Raw genomic sequence first — 26,681 nt, forward strand, 5'->3', positions numbered from 1 at the left:
TGAGCTCTGAGAAACATCAAAGCCCAACCCTCACAGGTCTCTTACAAAAATCACATGAGCCCAGCTTCATAATCCATCCATAGCCCACCTTAATGGGAAAAAATCGCCTTTCTGTTTTATACCTGTGAGTAGGCTGCACACCAAGCACAGACTTGTGATGCATCATCTGAAAACTTCAATTTCTGTAATAGACAAGGTGAGGACTCCAGGTTCCCCGTTCTTCAACACCGTATGGCCGTTTATATGAGAATCTCTATAACCAACTAGCACTACAGTTTCCAAGTTCAAATAAACATACAAGAAAAGTAAGGAGAGAATCTGCTAACTCTTCATTACTCCATTGAGAAATATATGCCCATGAGTAAGAGCTAAAGGGTTTTCATTATCACTGTAAGTGAACAGATGCACTTCTGATTAATTGCCTTTTAAAAACTCTTCTGAATTTCTGTTTCATGGAAAGATATTGGATGCAGAGCTCGAGGAGAAAAACACATTTTCCAAGTAAATTGAAACTTTAGGAGAGCTCTGTGATTTAAACTGTGTTCTATGTTAATAACATGCCATAATATTTAGTTGTATAACTGATGCTAGATTCAGGGAAAAGTGTTACTTTAAAACCACATTTCTTGTAATTAATGTTTCATTTGGGCTGAATAAACATAAAAAGAGACACTTCTTGAGTTCTACATTTGGTCTTTTTGTACATAATATTCCGTCATGATGGGCAGATCATACTAAAAAGTCTATTTGATGGTAAACTGACTAATGGCCATACAAAAAGTTAATTTCAGTTGAGGAGTCAATTTAAACAAGGGTGGCACAAATATGTTTCTATAAAGAGTATTTGCTTATTTTTCAATTCTTCAATATTGACGTGATCTTCTTTCAACTTTTTATCCCAGCAATATATGCCTTGTGTAACTAGAAATATTTGACATCCATAGCTTTGCAAGTCATTCACCTGGTGGGCTGAAATTTTTCACGCAATTTTCTTCATAGATCTCCAACATAACTGAGCAGGAGAAAATCAAAATTGCATCCAAAACAAAGAGAAAATAATAATAATAAAAAAAAAAATCTATGAGAACAAGAGCAGAAGAGACAGTTAAAGATGCTCATGTTTGAAATGGGAAGTCTGAGGAATAAAAGTGTATGTTTATATACACATAGTCCCCACTGAATCTTAGTATAGGGCTCAAGAGGACAGAAATACAAACTTAGAATCATTTTTAGAGCGGACACAACTTTTGGACAGGACCAGTTCCAAGATTGAGCTCAAACTTTTTCATGCCTTAGTTTGCTGTCTGTTGATTGGAGATAAATACTAACATAGTGGTTACAATGATATTTAAAGAATGCTGTGGAGTGCTCAGAAACATACTGATAGAATAACGAAAACAAGTACAAAGGCAGAAAACCGCTAACATGTTTACTGCTAAGAAAATCTGAGTTGATTTCAGATCCCTTCAGAAAATTCTCACTCAGCCACAAAATTTATCCTTGAGGTTTAATTAACTTTGATGTATAGGTTCAAGGTAAATAATGAATATTGTCACAGATGAACAAAAACTAAGTTGAAGACAGTATATTGCTCAAACCTGAAAGGTGGGAGATCTGGTTTCAAGCCCTGGCTCTGCTGCAGAACTGCTACATACTGAGTAGGGCCTGTGTACTAGTCAGTTTGATGATAGCGTAAACTCCAATAAATAGGATGGTAATTTTCAGACTTGTGATTATTCCAAATTAACAGCAATTATACTGTTAAACCATCTCTTGAAAGTTTGTAATCAGCTGTTGTTAACAATGGTTTTAATATTCACGGTACCATCTACAGCTTTTTTTTACATTTTTTTACACTGCGTTAATGAAATCCAAGGTTTAACAATGGCTGGCACCTGCACCACAACCTTATTTTAAAATGGTCTCTATGTTTTAAAGAAATACAACTAACCTGCCAAAGGGACAGGGCTAGAGGGAAAAATCTGCCAAGTGTGGTTTTGTCTGAACTAGTTCTACAGCGGCACTTCACAACGTTTGTTACCAAACATAGCAGCTGATCCAAGAGAGCCAGGAAGCGCACATGTTCATGCTGTCAATCACAGGTGTAGGTACTCAGCGCTGCGATTTGTGCATTGGAATATCATTGCAGTCAAACCGAATTTTGGCTCTGGATATAATTAAGAAAGTATCTCACAATAGCCTTGCTACTATGCTATAAATGATTTTTCAACTAGAAAAGAAACAGATCCAAATCATCACACCTGTTTATAACACGACTGAATACTCTGCATTTACACTTAGATGTGAAAATGAAGGTTCTGTCATTAAAAATGGAGTAAGAAGAAAAGTTATATTGGCACATATCTCTGGTTATCTCATCTGAATCTGGATCATTCCTACAGTTAGAGATGCATGAGTAACAGGGATCATAGATCTATGTGATCAGTAATGGACTTTTATCAGTTTACTTGATAATTATTTTTCACTTACCTACAAAAGAAGCCTGAACATTTAACTAAACTGTAGGAATCCACATAGAGCTCAGACTCAACTGTAGATATCTGGCATAATCTTTTAGCAGGTAATTTAATTTCTCTTACTTTCTCCTCTCTGTGGAAGCAGTATTTATTTAGTTTCACTTCATCTTTGTCTGCTTTGATTGTCGAGACAGTAGTCTGCTTGGAACAGAGACTGTCTTTTACACACACAGTCAACTATTTACTTGTGACCTATGAAAGATACCGACACAGAAATAATATATGTTTAAAATGCCACTCAGTGCAATGCAGAATGATTAGTGGATTCTAATTAAGTTGCAGTTTTATGACAGGAATAGCCCATTACATGCAATCATTTATTATCTCACATTTGAAAAGATGTCTTCCTGCAAAACTGGGCAACAGCATCAGGACTTGTAAAATATTACTTGGCTCACAAGATCTCTCAAACTGCAAAGTACTGACTGGTTTCTGGGTTTTGGCAAGCGTTCCACGTCAGCAATCCTTATACACTGGTGATTCATTAAGTCTTATCCCATAGATCTGCAGGATAAAATATTTTGAGAATGCAACTGCTAGAGTGTGCTATAAAGGAGTGAAAATAAAAAAAGAGGGAGTGCAAACCAGGATCTTCCTCACAAAGCAGAAATCTAGTCCTGTTTCATGTTCCAGCGAAAGTTTTTATCATTCTACCTGAGTGTTTCACAAACTTTAATTAATTAATCCTCTATGCTCTCATGAGGAAGGAAATATTATCCTTTGTACTATACTTAGAGGAAATCATAAAGACTGTAAAGCCCAAGCATTCCAGCACATTTTGTGATTTTTAAGGGTTTGCGTTTCTGACTGCTCAACTCTAGGTTTAGCTTCCAGGAATACTGTATTTTTTTGCAATTCTTCTTCATAATGAGTGATCTTCTTTTGCTGAACTAGGAATCCTGATTTTAAAAAACTTACAAAACATAGTTTTAACAATATATCACTAATATATTTAGAAGTAACTTACATAGTCCCTTCTGCAACTGTTTGATCACAGATCAGGAAAGAACCAACTAGTTAGTCTAATCTTGCTTGATTTTTGTGGACTATGAATCCTATTGCTCATGCACATTGTTCCTTCAGACATGCATTCTCTCTCTAGACTGCTAAGTATGAGATGTATAGCAAATCAGAGTTGTTTCTATTAACACACAGCATCCATTGCCAATTTTTAATATTTTACTCATATATGTGCACACATTCCTCAGCTGCCAGCACACCAAGGAAAAATGTCAAACCTCTTTGAACTCAGCAGCGTGCCATTAAGAAATGGAAGCATTCAGCGATTAAGTTCTACATCCCTCACACTGAAAAGAGAATTAGAAGTGGCCCAGGAAAGCAGAAAACTCTTACTACTTTATGGCAAAAGTGCACTAGTTTGACTGTTACTCAACCACAATAAAACATAACAATAAGGAAATAAAAATCATAAACTTATATATTGCCATGTCTATCAATATATAATGCTTTTATAACATTGGATTTTTTAAAAATTTAGTCCCATAGTATTTTTCTCCTTTAGTAACACAGTTAGGGTGATTTGTAAAAAAAGTTCAGAACAGAACCAACACTGTCCATTAGAGAAAAACTCCTACATACAATGGGACTGTCTCTGTGTGCTGGTCTTTGACAGGAATCAGTTGTTTCCTCTCTCACACAGACTCCTTCAGCTGCAGAAAGGGAGAAGATGAACCCTGCAATCACAGCTCCTGAGTTAGTAGCAGGAACGATACAGTGCAGTCTTCTCACTGGTCTGATGTGTCTGGTTTTCTGCCCAGGTGCTGCATGGGCCTGGGGGACACACCTTTTCTTGACAAGAACCATAGTGTGCTGAAGAAGAGTTTGGCATTACAGAACAAAATTATATTGAGCTCCTTTATAAAATAAAAAATAATTAGGAGTAGCATTTTTTTCACCTTTTTACACTTTTAAGTAATCATTTCTTTATATAGCAGCTGCATGGTGACCACTTAATGGATCAGTCATACTTCTTGAACTTCTTCTGTCCTAAATATTTACACTCAAAGCTAAGTTCTATTCCTTCTTCTAAGCAGGCCCTATCCTAAACATCATCCTTTGCTCAGGACTTCTTCACCTTACAAAGGACAACTTTGTTAGGAAACAAGTTACTAAGGAAAACACCACCTGTGCTCACCGAAGCACTTGTTCGCCCAAGAATGAGCACTGAGACGCACTTCCCTCAGATGAACAGTAAAGCTTCACATCTGATAAGGCCTGATCTCATTTCAGGCAGTAGGATACGTTTTACTGCCTCTACTAGCTAGGGAACAACACAGCAACCCCAAAAACAGTTCCAAAGGATACTTGGGTGTCCTTAGAGTGTCTCCTGAGTTAACTGCAGTACTGTCTCTATGGGAATTTCTAGCAGATACCCTGAAGGCAGGAATATGACTCTTACCAGCAAGAATTAAAAGCAGGATCCAGAAGGCCCTACCTGGACTCATTCCTGAGATGCAAAGCCAGGCAGCAATGCCCGGTGCAGATCACTGCCAGCTGGTTGTGAGGCGGTTCGGTTTTGCTGCATTTGAGGTAGATGGCAAGCTGAGGACTGAGAACATCCTGGAAAATGATCCGTTCTAGCATTCTTTTCCATTCTGAGAAGAAATCATGTTTTCCATTCGTCTAATTTACTGCAGTCAAAAATAATGATCTGTACTGAAAAATTGTAACTGTTTGACGTGTTTGATTTTTGGTCAAACAAAAAACCTCTTGAATCTCTTGGAATTCACTGCAGTTTTATAAAACTTAAGGTAAGGCACTATTTCCCAACTTGGTAAACTGAGTCTGAGGAGTCACTGGAGTCCTACTGAGAGAATGGTCCGCCTTTCATTACCCACATGAAACAGAAGGCTCATTCATGAAACATCCTTCTCCTAAAACCCCACTTATCACCTCCCTTTGAACCCACACCTACTCAGCTTTACTCCACAGAAGCTGCTGTGTTAGGAGCTGGAGTATTCTGCGGCAGGTCTGTAATTTGGGACATGCACCTGGATCCTCCCGTGGCTGCTGTGACAGCGTTTCACAAGGCCACCGCACACCCTAGGCAGCGTTCCTTGGGCAGGTATAGTGAGCCGGCCGGGGACCGCCTGCTGGGGCCAGTTCTGTCCCTCCTCCTCGTGGCCGGGAAGCCCCATCCCGGACCCGCAGGGAAGGTCTGTCGGGGCGCCTGGGGGAGGCCGGACGCTGCCCCAGCCACACGGGGACCACCGACCCGCGAGGTGCCACTTCCCTGTCACCGGGGAAGGGATCGAGGGGAGCGCGGGGCCGCCCCGGCCGGAGGGCATGGGACAGGCCGGGCCGCCCGGCGGCGGGAGCGGGAGGAGCGGCCGAGGGAAGCGCGCTGCGCCGCCGGGAGGGGGCGGAGCCGCCGGAAAGGCCACGCCCCCCCCCCGGGCGGGGCTACGGCGAGCGCGAGGAGATAAACCGCCCCGGCTGGGCAGGCGGCGCCGGCCCGCCTCCGCGTGCTCATTCAGAGCGGGTGACGTCAGGCTCGTCACGTGCCGCTGCGCGTCACCCCGCGCGCGGGCCCCCTCCGCCAATCCGCGGGCGCTGGTGTCGGCCGAGCGCGCCGCGCCGCGCGGCGTCGCCGGCCAATCCCTTCCGCCGGTGGAGGAGGGACTTCCGCCGGGAGCCGGAAGCGGGTCTCTCATGCGAGCGGGTGGTTGAGTCTCGGCTCGGAGACGTTTCGGGCCCCGGAGCCGCCGCCGCCGCCTCCTGCTCCTCCGCGCCGCTTCCCCGCTGTGCTGCTGCCGCCTGCTCCTCCTCCCGGCCCCCGCCCCGCTCTCCGCTCTCCTCCTACTGGCATCTGGCGGCGGCGAGGCCCCGGCGGCGGCGGCGGCGGCGCAGCGAGAGGCCCCGGCGGCAGCGGAGAGGCCAGCAGGAGCGAGAGGCCCCGGCGCCGACGGACACCGACCCACCCCTTGCCCGCCCGTCGTTTCCCCGTCGAGGCCCGGCCTGAGGGCGGCGGCGGCTGCCGGTGACAGGTGAGTGCGAGGGGCTGCCCGGGCCCGCGCCCTCCCGGCGGCGGCGCCCCCTCGGGCCGCTCCCCTCCCCCCATCTCCCGGTGCGGGAGGCGATGGCGGAGCCAGAGGGCAGGAGACGCCCGCCCGCTCCGCCACCCGCCACCCTCCTCGCACCGGGGAGGCGGCCGGAGCCGCCATCTTCCCACCCGAGGCGGTTCCCGGGGGAGCGGCAGGAGGGAGGAGGAGGGATCCCGGCTCGGGGCCTCCATGGTGGCGGGGGAGGGCGAGTCGCCGGGCTGGGCCGCCGGGGCCGCTCCCGCACTGCGGCCTCCCGGAGCAGCGCCGGCCGCCCCGGCCCCGAGCGGTGTCCGGGCAGCGGCCGGGTGAGCTTTGCTCCCGCGCCGGTCGGCGTTGCCGAGGATCTCCCTGCGGGTGCGATCGGCAGGGGAGGGGAGAGCGGGGCGGGGGCAGCACGGGCCTGGCGGTGCCCCAGGTTGCGCCCTCGGCTGGGGGGACAGCGACCCGTTCCGGGAGCCGGGCCGGAGCGCCAGGCGGGCGCGGGCAGCAGCAGCCGGTGGGCGCGGGCAGCCGCGGGTCCGCGTCTGCAGCCCGGGAGGGGTCGGTGCGGGGACCGGCTGCGCTCGCAGGTTGGGCGGCAAGACTCGCAAAAGCAGCCGCCGTGTGAACGGGTTTGTTCTGGAAGGATTGTATTGTCGTTGGGCCTTTGGCTGCTTCAGCCGAGTTGTTTTCACTCTCAATTTCAGTTTGTGCAGATGTTCCAAATTGCTACGTAGCTTTGTCCACAGTTTAAACAGATGTGTGCTTGCCAAACAATGTTGTACGAGATTCCTGTGTGGCAGATAAGTATAATTATTTTTATTCTGCAGGTAAGGGAATTGAGGCGAAGTGGTTAAGACTTGCCTGTGGCCACAGAGAGAGCTGGTTTCAAAACCACTGTTTAAACTTGGGTCACGGTTGGGGTAAAACCATGGGAATTCTGGCTTCCGATTCTGCGTCTTGTCTCTGCCCTAGTTTTGTGAGCCTCTGTCTGAATATTTAGTAAAATTGGAGTAGGAATCTTAAGTACCACTTCAAGATCGTTATGGAAAGGCTTTAACTTTTCATGTGGTTTAAGTTTCATGTCGAACTTACCTGTTTTTTAAGGATTGGATAAATTTTCAAAGGTCAAAGCGTGTTGTGTTCTTTTTTTAAACTTGCTGGGATTTCACAACCTCCAGGATTTTGATTCTGATCTGTTAAGTTTTTATCAGTTGAACTTTCACTTGTTTCCTGCTGACTTGTAAGCATTTCTTCAAGTTAATTCTTGAGATATGAAGCTAATCAGCTTAATCACTGTAGCTGTTAGAAGAACATTGATTTAGAAAGAAAAAAATTTATTATATTTTTGTGGGAAGTGAAAGGGAGGAGAAAACTAGGGTGAGGCCTGATAAAGCACATACAGAAAACAGTGTTTATTTTATATGAAATGTCTACAGGAAACTTTATTCTTCTAGGTGTGTTGCCATTTAGATGCGTATACTATTTATATGGAAGCCAAAATTACTCTTATGTTTAATTGGTCTTGCATTTTGAGAAAAAACAAACCGTATTGAGGCTGAAATAAAAGGTTTGCATAAATAAATTAGTAGAAAACATTTGACCTTTTGGATGTTCCTAAATAAGTGATTGTATATTTTCATGGTATATAATTGGGCCTTTAACTGCACACAGTGTTCTGGGTTAGATTGAGCTGTTTCCCTTGTAATTCTGTTCTGTTTTTTGAAGTGTTTACACACAAATGCCTTAAGGGAAGAAAAGTGTTAGAGCAAGTGTGTTCTGCCTTGGTTGCTTTTTATGGCTCACTCTAATGCAAATACACACATGGAAAGGTATGGATGACTGATAGGTACATATAGATAGATATAGATATAGTTTACATATGTTGCTGGAACTTAAAACTGCTTTGGTACAGAGCAAGATGCAAGATGTGGACTTGGAGGCAGTTGTGGGGACATTGAGATTTGGAGGTTGTTTTATTTCGCTGAGACATGTGGTAGCCACGTAGGCAATTTCTGGCTCTGACATTTTACTTCCTTAGAGTGAAATTAACTAATTTGTTTATTTTCCTGAAATGCAAAATAAATAGTTAGGTTTGTCTAATCTACATGTTCTGGGGAGATGTGTTGCTGCGTCTCTTATTAAGTCTCATATCTGGCAGTGGCTTTGGCTTTAAATCAGTTGTTGAGCTTAATTGGCATGGTAATATAAACTCTTTGTTAAATATTTATTACATTGCCTCACAAAATGCACACGCTAGACACGGAAAAGGCATGTTTCTGGCTATGGTGCATGACAAATCTAAAATGACAGCTGAAAGGTAGCAAGAAGGGAGTTATAAAGAACAAAGTAATTAGGTGTGGATGTGTTTCATCAGTTTAATTTTTTTAAACTAGATGGCTTTTTGGCCCTTCATACTATTAATGTTTAATTCCATGGTGCCTCTATATATTAATCAGACGTTCACATTCTCGTAATTTAACAGGTAAGGTACACAATTAGGCATGTAGAGCACTTGCCTTATCTTTTCTTGTGCCTATGTTGGAAGGAGCAGGTTTTGTCAAGGGCAGTGGCCTTATTGATCTTCTGGAAGAAGAGTGTTCTTGTCTGGGAGAAGCTCCGTGAAGGAAGGTGCAAAGGTGACTGCAGAGGTAGGTGACAAATGCAGTGGCCAGGAGGCTGTGGCTGGCACAGAAGAAGGCAAAAGAGACCAGAGGAAGAAAGCAAAGAAACATTTTCAAGTCTGGAGGATATCAAGCTTTGGCAGTGTGATTTTGTGTGTGTGTTTGTGTGTGTACGTGCACACGTGAGGAACTGTTGTCTGATGTAAATGTTGTAAAAAATGTGGTTTATGTAGCATTCTGTCCTTTTAAGTATTTATTAGCAAAATGACATTTTTAGGCAACAGGTTTATGTAACTATTAGATAGAACTGTGGAAAACAGTCTTTGGCAGCATTGATTCCTGTCTGTAGTCAGTGATTTTAACCTGAGTGTTGCCAGCCTCTTGTATTTGCATTCAGAATGGGCACACAGGTAGGAGCAGGAAAAAGGAAGGATGTTACAAAATAGGACGTTGTAAGGAAGAAAATTAACTCCTCCCCCTGAAGTTTTGTAAGAGGCAATAGTATGTGGAGAACTGTTTAGAAGATGAGTGAAAACTACTCCTGTGGTAAAGGCCTCAGAAAGGTATTTGAACAGCATTGTTCCTGAAGCAAAGCACATGCATGCTGAATCTAATACTATCGTTTTAGTCCATATGAAACAAGATCTAGACAAGTGGATCTTACCACATAAGCCGGAAGGGAAAGTGATATAAAATGTAAACTTTGAAATAATTCTATTTTTATGTGATACCTCAAAAAGGAGAAAGCATGCACATACACAGACACCCTCTTCCCCCCTGAACTGTTAATATGCTTCATTAAAGGTATCGGTTGAAAATGTTGTTAATACAGTTGTAAGCTAATGCTTAGGGAAGTTCTCTTTTCGTGTGTATTAACTTGTCCGTGTTAAGGCGAGCTAGTGTGTCAGAAGAGTCAAGCAGGAAAATAGAATACCTCTGGAGCACTTTGTCTGAGTGTTAAACCTGGTGATAACTCACCTGGTCAGTAAAAATAATTTGGTGTTAGAAGTACTAGATAATTGATGAAGGCCTATTGCTATTCTAATGATCTTTTTCTTTTTCTTAAGGATGTGCTGGCTTTGACTGGCTCATAATAAAAACTTATCTAAAATCAGAAAGTTTGAGGAACTTGTTAGAAATGGAAGACTACAAGTTGATTTCTGTATCACCCATTCATTTAACTTAATCTAACCAAGTTCCACAAAATAGCGTGAGAGAGAAACAAATTCTATTAATCGGTTCATATTTCTTAAGTTTTGGTGATGTGATGGAGGCAAGGATTTATAATATTTTTAATTGGTCTTTCATGTTTGTATGTTGCTGTATGTACTTTTTCTAAAGGGGGGGTGCCCTCCCCTCCGTGAGGGAGCAGGTGCCACAGTGTAATACCTGTGGACAACAGATGTGCTCTGGAGTACTTAAATAAGGTGTGACTGTAATACAGCATAATTGTGCGATTAGGATGGCCATGGTAGTGTTCATTCTGTGATGTGTGCTGCTGCAGGTATTTGGTGTCTGGCTATGTGTTTCAGGAACAGCAATTAACTCCAAAATTGGAAGTCTGACAGGGGTAACTAATATGTGGCTAGCTACTTGGCTTGGAACATTGTTGAGAATTGGGGGAACGCTGTTTTGACGCCCTGATGAATCACCAATTTCTTTGAGCCTTAATCTTTTCGAACACTCGTTTACCATGGAGGGCTGGGCTATGCATATTCTGGATCCTGTCAGTCCAGCTCCTTAATAGGTAGTTGAATGATGTAATACAAAAGGAATCATTCGTTCATAAGCTGAATGGATTGCTGCCTCTGCACTTCCAGCAGCTCTGTTGTTATTCGCATAAGGCTGTTGGCACATAAGGAACTGGTGTCCCTGAGAGTGTGTCCTACAGTGAAGGTTTGTTCTGGATTGCCCTTGTGGCCATCTGGAGTTGATAGGCAGCTGCACTTCTGTGTATGTGGATTTAAGGTTGTAGTAGCTATACACAACTTTTAGTTCTGTACCATTGCACCTATAGATTCATAGAAACAGAGATGCCTATAGATACCTGTAGACATCTGTCTGGCATGGTAGCTTATGATCGATTAGAGCCAGAATTGCTATATCTGTTGGGGGCTCCTTCCTAAAATGCCTGTATTGCTTTCAGTATTGAAAATAGCAAACACTGGCAATACAGACTTTGGAAATTACACCTTCAGATGCAATCAGTAGTTCACATGGGTCTTGTTCAAGAATATATTGAGTTTGGGTGTAGTTGTAAAACATAGTTATTTTGTGTAAAGCTTACACTGGCCATTTTGCAAGTCTAAATACTGTATCACTGCAAATTGCTTTTAGATTTCCTGTTTTTTCTTGTACAAATAGAAGAAGGATATTTTCCCTTTGCTTTAGATCAATTCTTCCTCAGCTTTCATACTGGCTCTTCCCTGCTACCTTCTGGAAATAAGCAACAATTATGAATATTAGTTGTTTATTGATGGTATTTTAAGGCAGACTATCATCTGTAATGGTAATGGACTTACAAACTTATTTTAAAAAACTGTAAATTTCTCTTACTCCATTGAAGTGTTTCTCTGCATTTCTTGGCAGGCCTAACATTCTGCAGCCTATTTTCAAGTGTTTTGTAATTATAGGATGCCAGTGATCTGACAGGGAATCTTGAGAAACAAAATATTAGTGAAATAGGAATTATGTTGAGGGAAAAAATATTTAACCATTTGATAAATCTCACTTGCTGGAAGCTTAATGGAATGCTTCAGAAGCTTTACAGTGAAGTCTCTTGGCAGCTTTATGGTTTTGGTTTTGGTCAGTGTTGGTATCCATAAGCATATTTTCATAGGTTATGATGGTGTTGCAGGTTGCCCCACAGCAGAGTCTGACTGTTGGTCAAACAAGGAACTGATGAATCAACAGGCCAATGTCCAGAGTAGTTTGCTTTTTCATACCCTGGTGCTGAAGGGTTATGCTCAAATGTTTTCATGTATCCTATGGTTTCTGATTCTCATTCTAATAATTAGAAAAATAGGGCAAAATTGAAGAATGCATCGGGTCATAGTTACTTGAAGTGCTGAGGACCAAAGCTTATGAAATAGCGATGTGCATGTGCAGAATTTACTATCTTATCTCAGAGTTACTTTCCCATTCAATGTTGTTGCTGGCTGACAGATAGGGATGGAAAATGGTCAACATGTTGCTGTTTAAAGCAGCAAGGCAAACAATTTGGGCAAAATATCATTGCCAGCATTGTCATGTCTCCAAGATCTTGGATTTGTGTCGCTGTTCCTGTTTGAAGCTTGTCCAGTTCTTGATAATAGATGTCTAAAAGGCTTGTATTATAAAGAAGGGACCCTTTTTTTATTAACATGTTGCAGCTTAATTTATAATCTGTTTTATTATTATTATAATTTTCTGTTTCTTAACTAACATTGTATATTTTACCTGCCTGGATTCCATCTATCAGTAGAATTTTTAGGAGGGTCTGTGTCCAGTTACTTTGGCTTTCAAAGAAGAATTATTGTCCTTAAATCCAAGCTTAAATATTGGAACAGTCCATCCTTTAACAGTGAGTCAAAACCTGAATTACCTGTACTTTTGATTACAGGGATACTCTGAAAAGGTGGGGTGCTCTGTGAACAAATGTGCACCCTGTAAGTGATAGTCTTTCATACAGCGTTTTAAAAGTAAGCAAGAGTCGCTTCTGATTTCACTGGACTTTGTAATGGAGCCTGGTGGCTTTTTAAAAAGAGGAAGCAATACTAAAATGACTGGATGATTTGGGTTAAATTCTATTTTTGGCAAAGAGGTTAATGAAATAATCATTGGCAAAAAAAAATGGTTTCCTTTCCTTATTACGAAACCTTAAAGTTAAATGACGCTTCTTCTGTAAGAAGTTTAATTTCACTTTAGATTTGGTCCTGAACATGTTTCAAAATTTAAAATAAAGTATTTTAGGTAAATGAATGCTTTTCAAGTCATCTGAGGGGAAAAAAAAAGGACCAAAAATGAAACCCCAAGTTCGTCCTAGCCTGTTTGTTTTGCAGAACAATAGTAATATAGTCTCTGTGGAGTCAAGGATTATTGTATACATTTGTGTTGGAAGGACTCTTGTCATTGTACCTTTTCATTTATCGCTGTAATTATAGACATCTTATTTGGTTCTCACCTGGACTTTACATAGGTGTAGGGCCTTTTTTCTCTTGCTTGTCACAGACCTGTTCTGACCAAAGATGTTGTCCAGCAGCACTGAACAGCTGTCCCATCAGTCTGCACCAAATCTTCCCAGAATTCTAGTTCTGCTTGTGTTTGCATTTGAGAACCTTGGTGTAAGATTTCTGCTTCTCTGAATTATTGTGTGGTCTGACAATGTAGCAAATCGGCTTTGAAGGTCTGTGTGTATCTTGAAGAATAATTCAAAGCACTAAATATAAAGTGTCCTAGAAGTTCCTAATACGGTTTTTTACCTCCTCTTGCTTAAGCACAGTATTAATTGCATTCTTGAAACATGGGATCCAAATAACAGCCATATTCTATGATGATAAGCCTATTAAGACCTGTTAAAGAACATCAGACTTCTAACCTTACCCTCAGAACTGCCCTAAATATTAACCTTACAGCTTCAAGTGATGTTTTTTGTCTTGTCTTTCATCATAAAATACTGCATTCTCTTCTGCTGCATTTTTCTGAAGAGGGTGTTGTCCATGGAATTTTGGCCCACAGAGCTGGGGTAGTTATTTCCTTGGCTTTTGCGAACTGTAGTGCCTGGAGTCCCAGGAGCATCGTCAGTGTGCACTGGCCTTTTTCTGGTTAGCGAGGGGTGGAGTGTGCAGAAAACTTACAGATGGTACTGGTAAATCGGAAGGAGGAACATTCACTAATTGAAACAAGGAAGCTGTTGTTACCAGTATTGCTAAACTCATGCTTTTCATGCACAAACTCGTTCCCTCTAAGCAAGTGCTAAAGCTGCTGGTACTTTGTCATGTGTTGTATCTTTTGAAGACTTGGTGTTACTTTGAGGAATTGGGAAAGGCCAAATAGGCCATCACTTGCTGCATCTTAGCTTTAAAAATTTGAAGCAGCTAGTAAAATACTGTAGAACTTGCAGTTGTCTTGTGAAATAAAGGTAATTTATAAAATGGCAGGTCTGTTTGCTGTAGGACTGGTATGCTAAGATGCTGATAAACCCATTAGCCAGCAAAGTTAAGTATCTTTTCTAGTTTTCACTCCAAGTCAGGTATCAGTTTGAGGTATCAGAATGAAATCTGCTTCTTATGATAAAAGTGCAACAGTTTCTTTAAACTTCACTTCTCTGTGTGAGTTCTCAGCATACTTAATTGTTGCTTCCTTCAGCAGTGCAATGGGAAGATTAATCTGACTCCCCTTCAATGGATACTTTAAAGCAGGGGTGTCGAACTCTTTTTCACTGGGGGCCACATCAGCCTTGCAGTTGCCTTTACAGGGCCTAATGTCATTTTAGGAGTAGATTAATGTAACTATTCCTACATTTAAACAGTCCTAAAATGACATTAGGCTCTTTGAAGGCAACTGTGAGGCTGATGTGGCTCCCGGTGAAAATGTTTGACACCCCTGTTTTATAGAAAAGCAAACCCTGAATAAACCCTTGGTTAAATGGGAGCAAGCCAGCCATGTGTGGAGGGAAGGGGAACAAGGAAAATATATTATGCAAGATATTATCCTTGCATAATAATTCCTCATGTGTGCATGGGTTCAGAGAAGATGTGATAGAGTGAGACAGACTTAGTATCTAGAGTGCCAAAATAAACTCACCTGCTGGAAATAAGGTGTGTGTCAAAAGGGTGAACTACAGTTATAGGAAAAAATAACTGAGAAGTCTTTCACATGGCTTTTTCTGATGGCTGTGCTAATGTCTTCATGTGGTGTCTTGGTTGACTATGGGAAGAAGTAATATAGGCTGAAGATTATGTGGAAGTTTTTGAGAAGTTTCCCTTATTTTAAATAAATCAGAATTTATGTTACCAACTACTGTTCTGAAATGTCTATTTAAAAATAGTACAGACATGATCAATATTTTGTGAAATCCATAGTCATTAGTACTAATAAGTATCACCCCCTGCCCCATCTACTCCAGGACAAGCTTTAATCTGCCTTCCAATTCGGTTTACTGCTTCTAGTCAGTTGTGTCTTGGTCTTCAGCTTTCTGTGTCTGCAGAGGTGTTGTGCAATTGTTAACTTGTGTGGGCAGTGCAGACAAGCAACATGGATGATGATGAATTAGGTAAAGTTATGCATTTGATGGTGCTAAACTTTTGAAATGGATTTTTGTAGTGAATTCCTAATGTTTGCATTCAGTGAAAAATTAATTTATGCATCAGTGATCAGTATTTGACATTAAATATTGGTATTACATTAAAAGCCTGGAACAGTCTCCCAACTAATTTGTAAGTGTAAAGATACCTGAAGTCATTGACTTTCAGAGAATAATTCAATTAGCCTCTAAAAGATCACACTAAGGTGTCTAGAGTGAATATTTGTGTAGTTTGTAGACAATTTTAGCAGTTAAAATGATGTATAGTAGTAAAAATGCCAACACTTTTATCTGCATTACCTCAACTTTGATTTGTATTTGCAGATCAGAATCCCACTGCACTGCACACTGTGCAAGCAGAGACTGTTGCCTTGTAGCTTAGTCAAGTGTAACAGGTAAATACAGGTGGATGGACGTGCTACAAGAAATTAATGTGAGCAGAGGGTTAGTATAGTATATGCCTGTACTCTAATGAAAACCTCATCAGGTTTTTTTAAATTCACTGATTTAAAAAAATCTTGCAGAAGGAGTGAGCTTCCATCACGTTCTACAGTTTGTTAATGCATGGTAGGCAATGTTTCTTTTATTTTTTTAATATTTGGCCACTGCTTAGGCTGGCTGTTTTTAGAAGATTATGTGCAAAGTTGGTCTCTGTCTACAGCTGGGCATGTTTAACATCTGTAGCCTGTATTACACAGCCTGGAGGCAGGAGCGGGTGTGAGGTCTGGGACGTGAAGCTTGTCCTTCTATAGATACTTGGACACCTGGTTGCCCTGTGTCCAGCCTTGATTGGTGTTCTCATTTCAATGCAAAAGAGCAGTGGTTTGCATTGACCTGTTCTTTCAGTCTTTGATTCAGTACAGGCATTCTGCTGGGATTTCTCTTGTAAAAGTCCTGCAAGTCTGTTACTATCTTTTTTGTTATTTCCTTCTCTCCTTTGCAGTAGGAGCTGCCTGTGATGTTTTGTAGGCATGAGTGACAGCAGTAGAGTGATGTGGACTTGACCTGTTGAGTTTCACTCACAACTGCAGTGCTGGGTTTGCACTATGCTGCTGCTGCTGGTTTCCTAGAGAACAAGGAGGAAGATTAATGGCATCAGTTGTTCAGCTTGGGTCCTCTCTCCTCGACTACTCTTCCAGTGGTCCCAGAAGTGAAGTGTGTGTGCAAGCAACTACTGTGTAGCTCTCTGATTAACTGTTTGGAGAAAAGGGGGATTGTTCAAATTTATTCCAATTCTGTTCTTGATGTTTTCTGTTATGGAAAAATAGACACCTGGGCTGGGAGGTAGGGAGGAGGTTAAATGCTCATGAGCTTAACTGAGAGCAAGTGTTGCAATATTTTAGTGCAAAATCATCATACTTTGAGGTACTTGCCCAATGTACTTTAGTGGCAAATTCCTAATCTCTTTCCTGAGAGTCTTTTTTCCTCCAGTGCGAGATGATTTCTGCCTTTTGTATGCCTTGGTAATTAATGTAGAATTTGTGGTTCTACATTCAACTAGATAAAACAACTTCTCAAGAGAGTAGGGGGCTGTGGAGAATTATGGTCATGGTTTGGCTGAGCTGCTAACAACTTTAACTCTGCCACTTGTGGGCTTGTTCAGATAATGCAGAAATGATTTATTTTAATTAACAGTTTGGTACTTTTTGAAATCATAATCTGATGAAAGAATATCTTATCTGTCGTGGTAGTTATAATAGAAATTAAATATGTATCTTTATGGATAACCTGCAGGGTGTGTGCTATTAGTCCACTTACAGTGAAGAAAACAAGCTTGTGGCTTTGTCATGTATGTGCTACATGTAACAACCCCTGTCAATTAATGAGTTGGGTTTCTTAATGGTATGTGCTTCAGCCTGCAGTCAGGAGAGTGCTGCTTCAGGTTTGAAAGCTGAGAACAAGCCGTAAGCAAACTGCAAACTGCTCACGACACAATCACACTTGTCTTCAAGGCACATGATACTCTTATCAAGCACAAAAATTTATTCCCAGTGGGTTATTCCTGTCTTGGTAGGCACTCCTGGCATTCATTAATGGTAAGATTTTTTTTAGATTATATGCTGTTAAACATCTGGTGCATTGCATTACTGAGGAGGATGTGATCCCCAGGCTTAGTCTGTTTCTTGAATGATGTTTGAGTGTGCATTAGATAGTACCTGTGTGTAAAACTTGTCATCTTGGTGTGCAAGAGGACTGTGGAAATTCTGTTTGATACCTTTCCATATAGTGAAAAGATTTCCTTTTATTTTAAGCTTATATATTTAAAATACAATGTATAAAAGACTAGACTGAAAGATAATCAGGATTATTTGTTGGTAGGGGTCATCCTGTTATCTTCTGTGTACTATCAAAGATCTTTTTTTTCCTGTTGTTTGAGATTGAGTGAGTGAATAAGGATGTAACTTTACGCCCTTCCCATTTTTCTTGCTCTTGACTGAAAGACTTTTCCGTATACCTCTGTACAGAGTGCTTATCATTTACAACTCTCAGGTTTCCTTGCTATTTTACCACCTTTGTTTACTAACTAATTGTTTGGTATCTCTTGGACAACTAATTATTCTAACGATCTGAATTTCTAAACTTAGGAAGTAATCAGTTCTGGTGTGTGGTTCTATCGTGCGAGTTTGTGTGTGAGATGGAAAGGTCCATAAATGATGGAGTTGCAAATTGCTTGTGAAACCCTAATTAAGAAATGTTTCATAGATCTTTAAATAAGAAAATGCAGAGTTCTGTTGAAACAGCAAGGTTTGCTGTTTCTCTTGAAATCTCAGCCGTTCTTAGAGGAGAGGTTATGTTTGAAGAGATAATTAATAGAATTGCTGAACAGTTTTGGATGCTATCAACCTTATAAAAAAGATCTTTTTTTTAAACTCTGAAGTAGATGCAGCAGCTCTAAACTATTTGAGCTGCTCTTATGTATTGCAGAAGGTTGAAAACGTACAGTGTTAAGGTTTAGGTGGTTTTCTGTCACAGTGCATTTCTTGCTAACACCTAGTTGCTATGTGGGTTTTTTAATGCCTTGCACCTGCCACGTGTCCAGTTACAGATTCACTCCATGTGCTTGTGTCCATGTTCCTCTTTAAGAACCAAAAAGTTGCGTTGTTCTCGGTGCTGCCAGGGGGGATTCCCAGGCAATAAGTAATTTTTTTGGAGGAAGGAAAACTGAAACAAATCTCAAGTTTCTCAAAATCTGACTTACCAGCCGCCGTGCTGACATGTACACTGGGTGCGTGTACATTTTGAAACCTTCAGCTGTCAGATTTGGATAAATGTCTGGGTCAGGCAAAGCTCCAGAAGTGAAATTCTCAACTTTTCACCCAAATGTTTAGCTCATTAGCAGCCGAACAAATTTGGAGCCTTGTGATGTTTTTTGAAATAGTACTTTATTCAATATTTAACTTATGTAGACACATATGGTGACTGTTTATGTCACGTCAGCTTTTCAGTTGTGTAATACCAAGTTTACAACTGACTTAGGCATGATGATGGTTGCAGAGATTGCTACTGACAAATGTGCTTCTGGGGGTTGTTAGATTTTTCGTTTGCAGCTATTTTGTCCACAGTGGTAATGTAACCACTTCACAGTGTATTTTCTTTTAAATAATGTTGTCCTTTGAATGACAGATCTCTTGTCACATCTGCTGTGTAACAAGAACGATTTCCTGCTTTGAAAGGAAAGATGGAAACCCCTGAATTCTGTCACAGGCTTTCTGTATCAGAATGATACAGCTTTGTAGGGTTATTAATCTACAGAATGGTATCATGGGCCCTATGCAGTGGGATGATGGTTCAACTCTTAGATGAACAGCTGAAATATTTTCTTGAAAGTCTTTGAAAATAACCATTTGATTGAAATTGCAAGCTCCAGTTTGAATCACTGCTAATAATGCGAAGACAGAGGGAAGCTTGCAGCCTTTCAGGATCAGGATTTGTAATTTTTCTTGATGATACTTAACTCTCCTGTGTCTGAGTGAGTAGCTTTACCTGCACTGAGAACATGATTAATTCTTGACATATTACATATGCTTTGGGTATTCAAAACACTTGTAAAAGTAATAAAGGTGAACTTCATTTAGACAGGAGTTGGTGCATTAAATGACTAGCATAGTTTTGGAAAAGGCATCCATTTTTTTCTCATATCAAGTGTGTGATATATTCAGCAGATGAGAAGACTCGTCAAAGCTGAAGCTAGTGGTAGCTCTCGTTACTTCTGCTGTGGTGTTGTGATCCTCATGGATACATAAGGGCATGAAAGATGGTGAGAAAGTATGTTATCTTGGAGAGCAGAAGGAGTTTCTGGCCTGCAACTGGAAGTTTGTTGTGAACCTTAAGGTAAGCAGTGAATGTCTGTTTTGAAAACATTTCAGGCTTTGCCATGTTACTGGAAGTATATTTCTGTATTAGCCTTGTGAAAAGTTTGTCTTAATCTATGTTTAAAGTTTCTAAAATGTTTGCTAGAAAGAGTTCTGCACAAAGCCACACTCACATCTATTTTTGTTTGTGCTTGCTGGAAGAGCAATGAAAAGATCTTTTATTCTAGTAAGCTTTTTTCTTTTATGGTGTTGCTGTTTGCAGTGTGAAAGTTAGTTGTCAGCACTTGCATTTGTAAATCTCTTTTTGAGGGCTGATTACTCTGGGCTGAAAGTTGGCAGGCAAGATCTCAGCCCTAGAGCATTGTTTGGGGTTTTGCATGTTTTTAAATAACAGATCTGACTGGTTTGATTGAGAGAACACATGCTGCTACTCATAATCTTGTAACTCTAGACAGCAAAATAGACTGCATAAAAGCACGCTTTGAATATGAATTAGAAAAATTAGAGACTGTGTAATGAAAGCAGAGGTAGGAGAATTGGGGGCTACACTTGAGGGAGGTTTGGGGGGGCTGGCAGGGCAGTCGTGGTTTTTGTTGGCTGTGTGACAATTGAGTAGATGTCTCTTCCCAGCTGTTTGCAAGGTTGTGGTGTATGTGGATGCAGTGTGTACATAAATACATTTAGATGGTTGAATATTCACTCTGCTGGTACTAGAAAATACCTGAACCTGAACTAAAATGCAGTGTAAAGGTTACCCTGGTGTTGGCACCACAATAACACACACGTGTGGCTTTTGGATGAGAATGGTCCCAGCTCTGCCCAGCTTGGCAGCCAGGCAAGTGTGATTGTGTGCACTTATCCGTATACTCATCCTGTGGACATTGCTGGATTGTATCTAGTAATGATGGAATTCTCATAATGAGATGCATTTGAAAATATTTGCTAATAAAGAGCCATGTTGTCAACTTTTTTTTTTTTAAAAAGGAAACAACCACCAACAGCTTTTTATTTGCAAAGGTGGTTGTGGATGTTGCAGAAGAAAACCAGTAGGCTGAAATACTTGCTGCCTGTGTTGCTCGGCCAGGTGGTCTCAGTCCATTCCAAAAATATTCTTGTTATTCCTCAGATGGCCAAGTGCCCACAAGAACAGATATGTACAGGTAGGAGGAAAGAATTGCTGCCCCCATTGTCCTCATTCTAATGAGAAAATGACTCTTCCCCTTCCCATGGAAATTACTAATTTAGTGGGCTGAGCCATGTGTTATAGTTTTGGGGACAGTAAGGACTTCATGGTTGCATTCTGCACTGTTTCTAAAGAAACATGTTTTTACCTGTATTTTAAACTTCTGGGGGTTAAGCATTGTGCCTACATACAAATCAAGTTCAATCTGCTTTTAATAAGCTTCAGTAAAATATGTCCAGCGTCTCTGGCATCAGGTAGTTCTGGAAATAACTATTTGCATGTCTTGAGAGTAACTTTGCTCTGACATAATATATCTGAAGTTGTTCAACTTGACTAATCACTCTGTCCTGACCAAATGGTGAGCAAGAAGGAAAAATAAAGATTTACTATATGTATTTACAAAATTGAAATTATATTTAATATTAGACGTTTCTAATTCTAAATTAAGTCATGAAGGCAAGCCATTCTATAAGACTGTATTACCAGACATAATTTGTGGAAAACACAGATTTTTTTTTTTTTTGTGGATCTGCTTGCTATAGACTAGAAATAATACTTAAAAGCTTACTGAAGAGATTGTGTGCCTTCAGAGGTATTTCTTGTGGTTTTTGTTTTGTTACAATTTGAATGAAAAAAATTGCAGTCTGCTTCCGATAGCTCAGTGTTCTGCCACAGGTATGACTGTCTCTATCCCAAACAGGTCTGCCAGCTTGCATTTTTTTCTCTTGAATGTCTCCTATTTATTGCAGCAGCATGTATTTATGCAAAGATAAGGCTTACCAATCAGCAATGTGGTGTCTTTTCAAGTGGTGAGCAAGTTAACTCTTCAATGGGATGATAATCTTTATTGCTGCATTAAAATGCCATATTTAACTCGCTGATTTGACTATTAAAAGAGGACGAACTGTCTTCCAAACTGTCAATACTCATCTGTAGTTACTAGCACTACCAGATACTGATTGTGGTTCCTCTAAATAAGCTTGTGTGTGAAGATATGCATCAATACTATTGAAAAGCATGCTAAAACACATCCTGTGAAAAGCCTTTAAGGTTTTGTGGTCTTTATTGTTTCTCTCTCTCTGAAGTAACATGGCTTTTTCCATGAATGCTGAATTCTCTGACATGGTAGTTGTGGAATACTTGTGTCACACAGGTTCCATGCTTGAGGAGACTGGTAAGTGGCAACTCTGTGCTGGAAAAGCTGATGGCACTAACTTTCCAGAACAGCCCCGCATATGAAGTCATTTTGAAGTATGTTGCAACAGATGAGATTTTGCAGCAGAGCATTTGACACCCTGTGGGCTTGTACCAGCGTGATGTACTAAGTGAAGGAAATTGCGAAGGGAACTCCTGCATTTGGGGTCTTTCACTATGGCTTACCTGATAATTGTTTGTTGTTAGAAGTGTGGAACTTAGAAGACAGGTTGAATGTTCCCTTTAAACATATTATAGTAGTATTTTACTTGTTTTGAGAGCCAATTTGGTCCTTAGTGATCAAAATGCAACTTAAATATATGGGTTTGGCATTGCTGTTATTAAAAATAATTAGTTCACAGGGTGAGTGGATTACAGCAAATCTGTGTAGGTAATGAGAATATTAGTCTGAGTAATCCAAACAAGGTTACCTAGAGCTTCAATCTAGACATAGCCTGTGATAAGCATCTTGTGTAATCTCATCTGAAGGACTTGTGAAAAGCAGTAGAATGATGTGCTGCTCTGATTGCTGGTGCCTTGCCCAAGGAATTTCAAGCTGCAACGTGCACGTTGCAGTCATGTTATCTATCAGGTTGGCTAACAACTTGTCCTCAGCCAAAATTAATGATTTAGCTGAATATTTGGTGTGTCACGGCCAGTCAGCAAGTGCTTTAAAGGACATATATGTTGTGGAACTTTACTCTTGCTAAACTCACATGATCTTAGTTGTTTTCCTTCTACAGTCCATAGAATTACACAGTACTGGTGCTAATGCTATGTAACTGAGGAAGGAAGAGATTGCAGCATGGCTGGGGACAGACTGATCCTAGAAGGGAGTGGGAATGTGTGAGATAAGCAGGTGACAGGGATGCAAATAAGTCCCTCAGCATTGATTTGGGAATCCAGATGCGGAGTAGATAACATCATTGCTGACTGAAACACATTTGTCTTTCTGTAAAGTAGACTTCACTTTGTAAATCTGGAATAATGTCGTGCTCAAGGTTAGTGTGAACAGCAGTGAAGATTATATACAGAGAACACAAAATGTGTAACAAGTAGTGTGCACTCTTTAGAAAGTTATTAATCCACAATTTTAAAAGGCTAAAACCAATTTCTGTAAAGAATAATTATCAGAAGCATTCTCCAAAAAGCTTAGACACCTTCTGCGGTGTTAATGTGCACACAGCTTCCCATGCGTGGGTTTGACAGCCCAGAGTCAAGCTATTTAATACTTGCATTTGAAAAATTGCTTTCATCCTAAGGATGGCTTTTGGTTATTTTATAAAATACAAACATTCTGAATCAACTCCAGACTTTCTGCCATGTGGACTCTGTGTGTATTCATGTGTATAACACTGTATGTGAGAAACAGTACAGTTTTTTTACTTTTTGAGTGTGGTGATGGTTTTGTGGTGTTTTTGTTGTGGGGTTTTTTTGTTTGGGGTTTTTTGTCGTGGTTTGTTTTTGGTTTTTTGTGTGTGTTTGGTGGGGTTTTTTTGGTCCATGTTGTTTCTCCTGCAGTTTCTATTCCAAGGTCAGAGACAAGGGGTTAGGAAAAAACTTCTGGGAATGTAACAGTGACACATTGCACATGTTTCTTTCAAAAACATGTTTTCCATGCTGACTTGCTTATCACTTCATGCTATTGATGTCAACTGTTCATCTAAGCTGAAAACTTCATCCTGTCAGGGATGTCAGTATATTTGTGTCTTTAGCTGTATATGCAAAGTATCTTCTGTGTAATCTCATAATACGGATGTTTGAATCAGTTCATAGGTGGATGTCATTTTTTTACTTGAAAATTTTGGCACGTATTCAATAAGTTACAAAAGGTTTCTGCTTTTGTCCATTTCAAAATCTAGTGTAGAGGAGATTCTGTGGAAGGCCACAAGGCCTTAGTCTGAAAGAAACACTTTTAAATGCCAGTATTTTGGAGTCAAGATACTTCAGCAGTATAAGCTCCTTTTAGGGTATGGGATATGGGATCACACTGGTAGCTTCCATGTGCTGCAAGTACTTCTTTTTCCCCTTCACCCTGAAGTTTGTTGTCACCAACTTTTGAGGGCAAGAAATTTCTTTCACACATTGTTACAGATGAAGTAGTGGAATTTCGGAGCAAATAAGTAACTCAAAAAGTATGGTACAACTTTCTCATAGTCCTTTTAGAAATGAAAAATTTTTAAAATGACCCTGATTTTACATACCGATATTTACTTGCTGAGACATCATGCTTTAAATGAGATTTTTCTGTGTTGGTTGTTTTTTAAGACTAGGTGTTTTTTAAAACCACAGTATTAAATAATAGCCTCAAATTTCAAAGCAGAGTTACTGTCAGACTTTCAACTCTACTCAATTTTCTAGTTGCCTAATCAAATAAAATAACATTTTAGGATGATGGAGCGGAACAAGTTGTTGAGTGTTACTGATCTAGCAGAACTGTTGTAACAGCTGCTTAAAATTGTGTTACGAAGATTAAGTGATTGTGAGAGTAGTTGTAGAAGACAAAGGTTGGCTTGTGACTAAATGATACTTAATAAGTGAAGTCTGCCAGGTGGTGTGAAGAAGCCATGGTTTGAAAACCAATCTGGATAATGAAGGTGAGAGTCAAGTGAGACTTTCCCAGTGGAATTTCCCTGCCCGTGCTGTGCCAGGCGTTCACCTGCACTCCTGCTCAGCCGGTGACAGGAGCCGAGCTCCATCTTTCCCTTGAGCCAGAACGATCTCCCTGAGCGCCGAACGCTGGCCCTGTGGTGTGGAGCTTCTTTGGGCCTTTGGTCTGAACCAGCATGGCTGGAACGGCTGGGAGTTCTCCAGAATTTTCAGCAACCACTTACAGAATCTTTTGTCTTCCTATTTCCGCAGCTGACAAAGGTGACCAGTAAAGTTCTCTCTGAGCAGCCAAAAAGCAGACAGCTCATGACTTCTGATCAGGACACTAAAGTTGTGGCTGAACCGCAGGTGCAGCAAGTACAAGAAGTTAAAGACGGTTCTCATCTAGTAAGTATTATAAGTACATGCTCCCCTGGTATAAATGTTGCATGAAACATCTTTTTTATTATGTTGTAATCAAAATTGTATCTTGGAACACTTAGAAGACAGTTGCTGACAGCATTGTAACATAAAATGCTAGAACAGAGCTGTTGAAGGTAGCTGATTCTCCATACTGAGTAGGAGCCTCAGCTGAACTTCCCTTCAGCCCTAGAGGGAATTTAAATAAACTGTGAATTACAACAGTTTGTACTCATTTAAGATACAGAGCTTTTTAGCCTGTGCAGGAATTGAATTGCCAATCTTAAGTTCTAGTTCACACATTAACATGTGACGAAAATACAGGAAATGCACTTGGAATGTATCTAACTGAAAAAAGTACAAACCCATACAAGTAGGAAATTGCATTCTGTAACAGGAATTTTGCTCAGTCAGTTCTGCCAAATGGCCCGTGCTGCTGCTTCCGTGCGGAATCCGGTAAGTTGCTTTATGGGACGCTTTTGGCAGATCATACAGCAGATAGTCCTGTGTGTATACATGTTGCAGTAAACTTTACCTGTGTCTTCAAGAAGACTGAATACTTGATTTCTGTGTAAGCTCTGCTCATAACATTGTATTTTCATCTTTGATCATTAACTGTATATTGGGAGGAATGATTACTCCTGGGACATCTTGCAGGATTTGGTTTCAGTGTATGTTCTCCTGGGTAGTTTGTGCTATGCTAAGCAGCAGGTGCTTGCTGCTTCAACTTACCTTACAGCAAGCACTAAGGAGCATTTTGAAAAAGACTGCAAGCTTGTGATTTTGTTGGCTTAGCAAGCCGATTCCCTCCTCCCCCTTTTTTTCCTTTTGTTAAATTGGTATTCTGGAGTTTCTTCTGCTGTGTTACCTTTCTCAGGTGTGAATTTTGTCTGTTGGATAGTAAAGGAAAAAGTTGAACCTACTTTTGTGCCATACTTTTGAAAGTTGAGCTTTTGTGGTTTATTAATTCCAATAAACCAATGTGTAAGATTGAGTAAGAGGCTCTTGCAGATTTGTCAGTGCACTGCATTAGTATCAAAGATGGTTTGATTATTCTTCACATTGATGCTAATTCTCTTAATTTATAACACTGGAATTTTTATAAATCTACATGTAAACTTGGATCTAAATCTTGATTTCTTTTATATTTATTTGGAGAAAGAGAGTAACCATTTATTTCAAAATCAGAAAAATCTGCTCTTTTCCTTAGTAGAGGAGACTAATGTCAACTTGGATATCTTGGAATGTATCCATAGTGCTATAATGGTGCATTTCAAATAACTAATTATTTTGAGATTAAAGCTTTTCCTTTGCTATTTTACTCCAAAATGTGAGACCTGTAGCTTATTAAGCTTAAGTTATACCAGAATCATACTCTTACATGCACAACATCAAAAGGTCATTTTGCTGTATGACAATCGTAGTCTATACATGCTGTTAAAAGTGTTGTTTTCAAGATGATCCTTTTCATGATGGCCTGCTTGCGTGAGTATAT

General features: G+C 40.6%; 1 protein-coding gene across 2 annotated transcripts in view; it reads left to right on the forward strand.

Annotated features, from left to right (window-relative positions):
• The first annotated feature begins 6,080 nt into the window (after window positions 1-6,080).
• LARP4B (La ribonucleoprotein 4B) overlaps window positions 6,081-26,681 on the forward strand; it is a 57,207-nt gene continuing 36,606 nt past the window's right edge. For both annotated transcript variants that reach the window (XM_080338982.1, XM_080338983.1), the window contains exons 1-2: window positions 6,081-6,544; window positions 25,040-25,174. In XM_080338982.1, coding sequence (XP_080195108.1) covers window positions 25,094-25,174 — 81 coding nt within the window. In that variant the 5' untranslated portion in view covers window positions 6,081-6,544; window positions 25,040-25,093. The remainder of the gene's footprint in view (window positions 6,545-25,039; window positions 25,175-26,681) is intronic.

The sequence above is a fragment of the Nesoenas mayeri genome, assembly GCF_963082525.1.
Source record: "Nesoenas mayeri genome assembly, chromosome: 2".
Taxonomy (NCBI): domain Eukaryota; kingdom Metazoa; phylum Chordata; class Aves; order Columbiformes; family Columbidae; genus Nesoenas; species Nesoenas mayeri.